We start from the raw sequence: 10000 nt of genomic DNA on the forward strand, positions 1-10000 counted from the left end.
TAGATCATGCACACAGAGCCACATTTGTTTAATGATTCTTGTGTTTGAAAGCATTCAATTAAACAGTGATGATAGCACTCGAGTGTTCGAGTCGCAGCACTTCCTGGATTCAAATCGTCTCTGCAGATATAAAATCAAAGAGCAGTTCCTTTTAAAGCAGCACAGCCGGTCCTGATTATTATTTATTATTACTGTTAAAGAGGTGGTTTTATACATTTCTTACATTATTTTCAGACTTTTCCATTTCATTTTCTTTATTATTATGTATGTATTTTGTTATCTACCTGAGCTCTCCTGCCTTTGCTTTGTGGTGTTGCAGGCTGTGTTTAATGTTTTGGCTGCAGTAACACGGGCACTTAATGACTTTTGGGTTAAATAAAGATTATATCACACTGTTGGTCCAGTGCATCCATGTCCCCTGAAGTCTTTAAGCTCTTATTTCAGAGCAACTGACGGACAGAAACATTCATTGTACCCGAGTTTAAAGACTTCCTGGATTGTGTTACGCTGCTGGTGATTTTCCTTTTGACTCTTTGGGAAGCACTAGAAATGTGTGTGTTCAGGAAGTATTTACATATCTGAGCATGTTACACTAGGACTGCAGTCCAAACTTACACAGCCTCAGATTAAGGCTCTTATAATTATGTTTGGAGACGGCAAACAGCAGTGAGGATCTGATGATTAACTACAGCCGGGAGGTTTTTCTGTTTGCCTCCGTCCTGTCACATGCACACACTCCCTCCGTCCTCCTCCTCCTCCTTCTGCTGCAGCTGCAGGGAGAGGCTATAAAAACCCTGCTGGGGGACAGAAAGACACTTTCCACGTCAGTCGGACAGTCAGACAGACGACCCCCTCTTCGTGCTCGCTGCCTCTGAACAGGTAAGCTGGGACGGCAGACAGCTGAGGGCTCTGCTTGGAGCTCTTTTAAGTAACTTCCTGTTTGTGTCCGGCTCAGACTGCTTCAGGTTTGGTGGCATGCGTTTTAGACTTTTACTCTGAAAGCTCAGTTTGCAGAAGTTCTCCTGAGGTGCTAACTTAAATAAGTTCCTGTTCTGGAGACTTATTTTGTTCCTGTTTATGGCAGGAAGGGGAACAACGTTTGAAAGGTTTGACTTTGAGTGGGCTGAAGGTCACAGAGCTGACAGACAGACGTGAGAGGCTCAAAGTCCGTGGACGGACGGACACCCTCCATGTGCTCACAGGGAGCTTTAAATGTGACTCTTTAGCATTTAAAAGTCCTCCTGAGCTCAGATCTGCACACATTTAAGCAGGTTATATAAACTCCAAGCAACACTTCCTGAATCTGACTTTTCACCTTAAAGGAAAAGGTTTTATTACATTTTGAAAAGACTTCTGTTCTGTTGACTTTCTACTTGCTGAGTGACTTTGATTCATCTGTAGTGTAACGCTCGTCTTTCTGTGTGATAAGTTTTACACTTGGAGACATTTTATTGTGTTATTGGTTCATTTCTTGTTTGTTTAGCAGGCTGTAACAAAGTGTCCCTAAACCTGCCCCGCTGCTAGGCTGCTAAGGCTCATTCAGCCAATAAAAGAGGTTTTCATTCATCCCACATGGTCTAGCAGCAGACTTCACTCAAAGCTAATGATCACAGGTGGTTTAAATGTGACCTGCTGGGTGTCTAAATGGCCACTCTGCACCTTAAAATGAGGCGTAGCCTCCCCTCAGGGGTCTGGGAGACAGGGGTGTGGTTTAAGGGGGGCACTAATCCTTCAAAATGATGTTTCTGTATCAAAGCAGCCATGTGTGGACTAGTCTGTCCCCCTGAATGCATCATTGTAAATATAACTAGTAAAGCTATTGTGCTAATTATCGATGTAAAGCCCCCTCCCCATCGTCCTTCAGTGGTCTGATGTTTGAGATATTACAGACTGGGTCACCAGTATGTAATATGTTAAAACTCATGCTTCTCCACGGCTGACCAACAGTGAGCAGGAGCAGCTCACAGACCCGTGGTGCCACATGCTTGATCTCATGTGAGCTGTTCTGTTACTCACTAGACTTGAATGTATTCACAGCTGACTCCAGAAAGCATGTTGGCCACTTGCTGGGCCTGCATGTAGTAAAAACCAATGAAGGTGCCTTTCTCATCATTTTATTTCTAACCATAAACCGATAAACATACTTATGCTTGAGTAACTTAATATGATTGGCTTTGCATTGTGAGAGTTAGTTATAGCCTCTTGTATGCTGTTAAGGCCAGAAGCTGCAGAGGTGAGTGTCTTGGGTTTGACGGCTGAAAGTCCTGATGAACAAAGCTACCTAAAAACTGTTTTTAGTGGTCAGCGTTATTGTGATGCCTTTTAAAGAAACGTGAGAAGACTGTGAAATGAGTAGTTGGTGTGCATTTAAGTGTCCTCAGTCAGCTTTAATTCGCTCAGTTTTCAGCACACCCAGCATGAACAGGCCTCGTTCCATCTGCCTGAGACGTTTAACGGTAGCTCATGATAACAAAACGGGGTTTTAACAGATTTCCCCTAAAAGTTTAAAGACTTCAGTGACTCATCTGCTTGGACTTGACATAGGATCAAAACAACATCTAGGTGCTCAGATGTACCCAACCTGTGTACAGGAAAAACACTTTAATTCTTCGAAGGATCACCGACTTCAGAATTTGGTTGGAGCTGCTGTGCCTCGTGTTTAACAGACTTTGTCAGACTGCCGCTGTTATAGTCAGTTTATTCATTCTGAAAGCAGATCTGAAAGAGGCTGGCTGACCCACACTCATCTGCAGCCAAGTTCAACTCTAAGCAGGTGTACAGTGTTTGTAAAAGCCATCAGGGGTTTGGAGTGTACTGTAAGAGCTCAGCTGTTCAAATGGCATCTGCCCAGACACACTCTTACATAACACGCAGCAGATGTGACGGACGCTCTGAACCTGCTCACACAGTTGGACCAGAACACTTTTACTACAGCAGCTTTTCTCAGTGTGCACAGAATCAGAAGAGCTTGCTGTATGAGACCTAGCAACCAGATAAAGCCCAGTCCTTCAGCTGTGAGGTGAAGTGGGTCATGCACGGTGGAGGCTAATATCAGCTCAGTCAGAAATGCCGCTTCAAATGTCACAAGCATTAATAAGAGTCTGTGTAACTCAAGAACAGCAGGGAGGAAGTCATGACCTCTGCAGAAAGGTCAGGGGAAAAGGTCAAAGGCTCCCATACGGCTGGTGTTGGTATAAATAACCCAGCCAGACTATGATACCCCCCTCGTGCCTGCAGAATGGTCTCTCCCATTCTTCTGTTGAGCCCTGTAGCTGTCAGTCAGGAGTGCAGGGCTGTGATTGGTTGTGTGGGTGGAGTCTGATAAGAAAGGGCATCATGGCATTAAACAGGATTTCTGCAGCAGGTCTCTCACTCAATCTGACCTCTTCACGGGGATTTTTTTTTTTTTTTTTTTAGTAACATGTCAAATTTCAGATGAAACAAATGTTTGACCCAGTGCGGATGACACTTCTATAAAAGATTCTTTGTATTTGAACTAATCACCTGGTTCTCTTCCCCCTTCAGTCAGGATGTCTATCACCAAGATCCACGCTCGTGAGATTCTGGACTCCAGGGGAAACCCCACAGTGGAGGTGGACCTGTGGACAGCCAAAGGTGAGCAGCTGTCACTTTGACCATGACGCACTTCCTGTTTGCAGCGAGTTCAGTAACCTGACGGTCAAACTTCACCTCAGGTCTGTTCAGGGCTGCTGTTCCCAGCGGCGCTTCAACCGGAGTCCATGAGGCTCTGGAGCTTCGTGACGGAGACAAGAGCCGCTACCTGGGCAAAGGTGGGAGGAGTCAAGTGTGTGGGGCTGGGGATAGCATTAATGCTACTTTTAGCGTAGCTGCTAACACCTGTGTTTCCCTGCAGGTACCGTCAAGGCTGTGGAGCATGTCAACAAGGAGATTGCCCCCAAGCTGATTGAGAAGGTATCCGTTAAGTTGGATTGCTGATGTTAGCTTGATGCTAATACACTTTAACTACTGCAGGGATTCACTGCAGGCTAATGGTACTTCATCCCATCTGTACAGAAACTCAGCGTCGTCGAGCAGGAGAAGATCGACAAGTTCATGCTGGAGTTGGATGGCACTGAAAACAAATGTAAGGACTTAGAAACTCGCCTCATAAAAGTAGTTGAATTTAAGATTTGTTTCTTCCATGTTTTTACATAAAAGGGTGGCGACGTAAAATGGCAAATTCTTTTAAAACCAGTCCAAACAATATTAGGTTATAAGAACTGGGTAAACAAAATATTTAACAGGAAATGAACTGCTGAAGTGAATTGTAGAAAAAGAGTGAAAACAAAGCTGGAAGCACTGCTTTCTTTGGCATTTATACAGGTATACTGGTGCACCCGTCTATATAGCCTGAAATAAATGTGCCATCTGACAGATTTCTTAATATTTCATTAAGATTTGTGATCCTCTGACATTGTAACTGATTCAGGTGAACACCTGGTATGGACTCTGAGGATCACCATTCATGTTAACTTGCTGGGCATGAGGAAATTAAGAAATTCCACTGCACTTAAAGTTGTGTCTGCCAAGTTTGTGTACTGAAGGATGGGACTTTAATAAATGACTGTAATAACTTCAACCTGAGTCCATGGACTCAACAATCTGTTTAACCTTTCTAGTGGCAGGTTAAAATCAGCTCTTCACTAGAAAGAAGAATATTTCAACCCACAATTATATTTGAGAAACCCTCAAATCGTGTAAAGGAAAGTCAATTGACATCCCTCGAGTCGTGGTTTAACACTCTTCATGCTTCATTCATGTACTGAATGTATTCAAATGTTATATTTATACTTAACTTTTGGGGAAACACAGATGAGTTCAAACAACTTGGAGGATTTCTTGACCCTCTTTACCTGGTAGTTTGGCCGTACTGTGCAACTGTATGCAGATTGTTTTGAAGCAAGGATGTCTGATTCTTTGTTTGCAGCCAAGTTTGGTGCCAATGCCATCCTGGGTGTGTCGCTGGCTGTCTGTAAAGCTGGAGCAGCAGAGAAAGGAGTTCCCCTCTACCGCCACATTGCTGACCTTGCTGGTCACAAAGATGTCATCCTACCTGTGCCTGTGAGTGGGAGGGGCTTGTGCTTAAGTGAAGTGGAAAACTGGCTTTAAAGACCCAAACTTCTTGACTCAACTTTACTTATATTTTTATTTAATTTTTTTTATTTAGGCTTGCACTTTAATAGCAAACTATGGGAAATTTGTAGTGAGCCTCTGGACAATTTTTATTGTGCACCAGATTTTTATTTTCAATTCAGTGGTTTCATTTAAGCTCCAGAGGTGTTTTGTAACTTATGTTTGGGTAGTTTGCATATGGATGGTATTTTTAGACTCTTTCTCTTTCTGCAGGCCTTTAATGTGATTAATGGTGGTAGCCATGCTGGAAACAAACTGGCCATGCAGGAGTTCATGATCCTGCCAGTTGGAGCCTCCAACTTCCATGAGGCCATGAGGATTGGAGCTGAGGTTAAACCCTGCCCTCTTGCAATGTTTCTGCTATGAACGGTAAAACCGATGTCTAACTGTTTAAATACTTTGTTTTCAGGTCTACCACAACCTGAAGAATGTCATCAAAGCTAAATATGGAAAAGATGCCACCAACGTGGGAGATGAGGGAGGCTTCGCTCCAAACATCCTGGAGAATAATGAGGGTGAGAGCTGCACGTGACCACGCAGTGACGTTATGTAGTTTATCTTGGGACTGATGTGACTGCTAATGCAATAGAATTTAAAGCAGACTTGTGTGTATTGCTGCTGCTTCAGTTAGTCAGACAGTTAAATTAACCAGTGGTTGAGCTGATTACTAGAAAACTAATAATACACATTTGGCACAACTCAAGGTTGAAGTTATTATGACTTCTAACAATGAGAGTTTGTGTTCACAGCTCTGGAGCTGTTGAAGAGTGCCATCGAGAAGGCCGGTTACCCTGACAAAATCATCATTGGCATGGACGTGGCCGCCTCAGAGTTCTTCCGCAATGGAAAGTACGACCTGGACTTCAAGTCCCCCGATGACCCCTCTAGACACATTTCTGGTGAAAAGCTGGGTGACCTCTACCGCAGCTTTATCAAGAACTACCCTGGTAAGATTGACTAGAGCTGCTGCTATGACCACTGAATGACTTCAGAACATACAGTGATGATCTGTTCGCATCCTGAATGTAGACAAGATGTGTTTAGCCATGACCTTTGAGAAACTGCAGTGAATTTGGACAACTAAACCAATGTTGCACTGATGTGTCAAATTGAGCTTGAGATTTGACTTTGATTTATGGTCTTCAAATGTCTTTCACAAACCTAGGAAACAAAACTAATTCTGTAGCTTTGAGTCTGTGGTTTAACCGAATGTCTTTGGAAGGGAATATATTGGTCTCTTAAAGCATTTAAATTTCAAACAAGGCTGCCAAGTATGAAACTCAAATTCCTTTTTGAATACTTGGATCAGAAGTATTCAAAATGTTTACTTGGTTTAGTTCACTTGAGCTCTTGAGGGAGTGAAATAAGCCTTTTGAGTTCAGGAAGTGGTCAGGCTGCCTTCTTGTTCATTGCAGGAAAAATGCTCTAAAATCTCTCTAGAGAGGTTCTAAATTTCTTTTTTCCATTTAAAAATGTGTGATGTTCAACTGATAATTTGGAGAACCACAAAGATTTGTGCAGTGTGCACATTTCCAATTGAATTCATGTAACTGTTAAGCACCGTAGCATCATTGAGCCTGTTGGGTGTCTGTGGCATTTCTACTGTGGAAACTTTCTCCTCAGTGTCTCTCTTTCTCCAGTCCAGTCCATTGAGGACCCATTTGACCAGGATGACTGGGAGCAGTGGGCTAAATTCACTTCTTCTGTAGACATCCAGGTGAGGTGCACACAGGCATGCAGACATGTGACACAACCTCACTGTCATTCGATTTCTTCTTTTTTTTTTCCTCTTTGCCACAATCATTGGCATCCCTAGACGTTTGTTAGCCTTGTGGAATCTCAAGTATACAAGCTGGTTCTTCCTGGAAGAACTCAAGGAAAACCTTCAGTAACGGGAATATAGTGTTACTATAGTAACACGTCGGTTTTTCTGCTCTAATCAGATCGTAGGCGACGACTTGACTGTCACCAACCCAAAGAGGATCCAGCAGGCAGTGGACAAGAAGGCCTGCAACTGTCTGCTGCTGAAAGTCAACCAGATTGGCTCTGTCACCGAGTCCATCCAGGCGTAAGACACCAATCAGTCGTTTTAGTCCACATTAACATTTTCTGCGTAAAGTTAATTAAATGTATCTGCCTGTCAGATGTAAGCTGGCTCAGAGCAGCGGCTGGGGTGTGATGGTTAGCCATCGCTCCGGAGAGACTGAAGACACCTTCATCGCTGACCTGGTGGTTGGACTTTGCACTGGACAGGTATTTAAACTTCATCAGACAGTCTCAGTGAGATTAATGTGTTCACAAAGAATAACTGAAGTTTTTGTTCATTAAAAACAAAAAATGCCCCTTAAAGTCATTTGAAAAAGCCAGACTGCTCACACATGGCTGGTCAATCTACTGCTTCATGTATTTGAGCTTGAATGAAAGATTTAAGATCATTTTGAAGCAAAATTGTAAGAAAATCACTTGAATCTTAACTGCTGGGTGTGTGCAAAATGCCTTGATAATCAAGAACTGATATGAACACTGATTATCTACAGAGGTCTGACTCAAAATGAAAATTAAAGTGCATCAGTACTTATAAGACCCAAAGTTTTGAGTCTTGTGGGAAAATCACTGGTCAGTTGCAGGCAGAAGAATAAATGTGACTTGTGCCTTTTTTAAATAAGTGGTTGCATAAAAGCAGGGAAACCACTATTGAACTGTCTGGTCCTATTTCTGATTAAATGTGCTGGGTAGGAAACTGGGTCACTACAACTCCAGTGCTGATCTCATTCTACTGTTTCTTTCAGATTAAAACCGGTGCCCCCTGCAGGTCAGAACGTCTGGCCAAATACAACCAGCTGATGAGGTAAGAACTTTAGGATTTTTGTCATTCTCAGGCTAGTAGACGTTTAAGAAAAACAAAGCACAGCTAATCATGACCTCTGACTTGCAGGATTGAGGAGGAGCTTGGAGGCAAGGCCAAGTTCGCTGGCAAAGACTTCCGCCACCCAAAGATCAACTAAAGCACCATGCTGCCTTCCTGTCGCTGTGGCAACTGACTGACACCTGATGACCCCAGAAGGCTCTTGCCCCTTTCCACTGGGGGTGAGGGGTTAGAGGTCATAGTGGGCTTGACTGTCTCTCTAGATGTAATTCCATTAATGATGTTTTCTATACAAAAGACAAACATTAAAGAGTGAAAAGGAAACATCTCCGAGTTTAATTCATTTAGGCTGCTTATAGTCTTTTTACATTCAAACTTCTTAAAGAGCTGAGCTCTTCAATGCATCATGCATGTACAGATCCTCACCAGCAATGGTGAACAAAACTCATTCAGAACAAGCTTCTGCTTGACGTGAACAACTAATCGCTTCCTAATAGGAAAGACTGATATTCTGAAGTTTTCCTTCAGCTTTCCACCTCAAAATCCTCAGGTGTGCTTCAAATGTGTTTCTGTAACTCCTACAAATCAAATGGAAGTTATCAAGCCAAACACCAACAAACAAAATAAACTTTTGGTTGGACAAAGGTTCTGGGTTCATGTCCCCTTGTTGGCTGGGTTCTTTAGTTTTCTCCCTCCCATTGACATTTCTATTTGGTTAATGTATATCAGCATTTTTAGCCACCCAACAATTATCTGAACTGCATCAGTAAAAAGGCAGCCTGGATAACACAGCAGTCAGTAATGGGTTTTATCAAAGCTGATTCCAGCCGTGAGGCGTTCTCATAGTGACCAACATGGACCAGACAATCTCTGGGCTTGGCTAGGTGATTGATCAGCATCTGTTTAATGAGATCTGACACAAATGGATCCAAAAGGCTGAAGAACTCGTTTAGGAATCAACATCTATGAATCTACTTCCTGTCTGAGTGTTTTGGGGTTTTTTTTTTTTCCTCTGGTCTGTACGATCATTTTGACAATTTGAAGATGGGGCTATCATCCAACAAGGTCTTCAAAGACTACTTGGTGATGTCAAACTGACAAATGCTTTATAACTAGACAACTACAGTGGTTTAAAAATAAAACGAGTGTTATCAACATGAAGTACTTTATAAATAAAGTGTAATTTGACACCTCCTGCAAGCTCTGATCAACCCGAAAGGTTAAGTTGATAATGCTACAGAGTTTCTTCCTGACGACACGGGGACTGATGTAGGGCCATTCAAATATGTCACACATGAGCTGGCCTCTTAGGTTTCATATCTACCTTTCGCGTTCAGCCTAAAACATGAGACTAAGCTTCCTGGTTAGAAATAGTGTAGTATATTATATCATGTCATTATCAGTGTCCAGTTATTTAGAAATAATATTCCTACATAATGTTTGTAATGAATTAAAGTTCTGTCTTGTTACACATGTGATTTTTATTGTGCTACAAACTAAAAGAGGATTTGAAAAGAAAACGTTTCTCGGTCTTATCTATAAGATTAAGACAAACATTTAAAACCCTTGTGTTTGTCAAAATAGTTAGCCATATAAGCATCAGTGAATATCTTAGCTTGCGTGATCTCTACAGATAAGCTTTGAGTGTTAGATAAGGGGCTGGTTTTCATGCCATTAGGCTGCACATTCAGTGTTGTTATACCATGAAAGTACATAAGGATTGAGCAATGCATCTAAAGGGGAAGTGGATGAGCTGCAGAGCTGCAGGTTCCCTCTCAGCTTCCTGCAGCAGTCAGAAAAGATGCAAATGAGACGTGTGCGACGAGTGTAACAGGAGGCACGACTGTTTTACTACATCAGATAAACTCCTACGCTTCACAATGAAGAATAACCAACTGATTCAAAGCAGTTTGTATATGCCAGTGTATGGATCCCTGTTTATTTATGAGCAGCTAAAGTGTGTTTTTCTTCCTAGTTGAA

At 42.4% G+C, this 10000-nt stretch overlaps 1 protein-coding gene across 1 annotated transcript; it reads left to right on the plus strand.

Moving 5' to 3' along the window:
* The first annotated feature begins 726 nt into the window (after positions 1 to 726).
* Positions 727 to 8344, plus strand: eno3 (enolase 3, (beta, muscle)). Its single transcript, XM_085258235.1, has 14 exons — positions 727 to 879; positions 3526 to 3615; positions 3696 to 3791; positions 3875 to 3933; positions 4036 to 4105; positions 4949 to 5082; positions 5368 to 5484; positions 5564 to 5669; positions 5904 to 6101; positions 6795 to 6871; positions 7098 to 7222; positions 7299 to 7407; positions 7944 to 8002; positions 8090 to 8344. Exons 2-14 carry the CDS (start codon positions 3531 to 3533, stop codon positions 8157 to 8159), a joined length of 1305 nt encoding a protein of 434 aa, XP_085114361.1. The 5' UTR covers positions 727 to 879; positions 3526 to 3530; the 3' UTR covers positions 8160 to 8344.
* The last annotated feature ends 1656 nt before the right edge of the window (positions 8345 to 10000 follow it).

The sequence above is a fragment of the Mchenga conophoros genome, linkage group LG3 (genome assembly GCF_057382185.1).
Source record: "Mchenga conophoros isolate Kocher_MC1m ecotype Shallow Benthic linkage group LG3, M_conophoros_male_GT1.1, whole genome shotgun sequence".
Taxonomy (NCBI): domain Eukaryota; kingdom Metazoa; phylum Chordata; class Actinopteri; order Cichliformes; family Cichlidae; genus Mchenga; species Mchenga conophoros.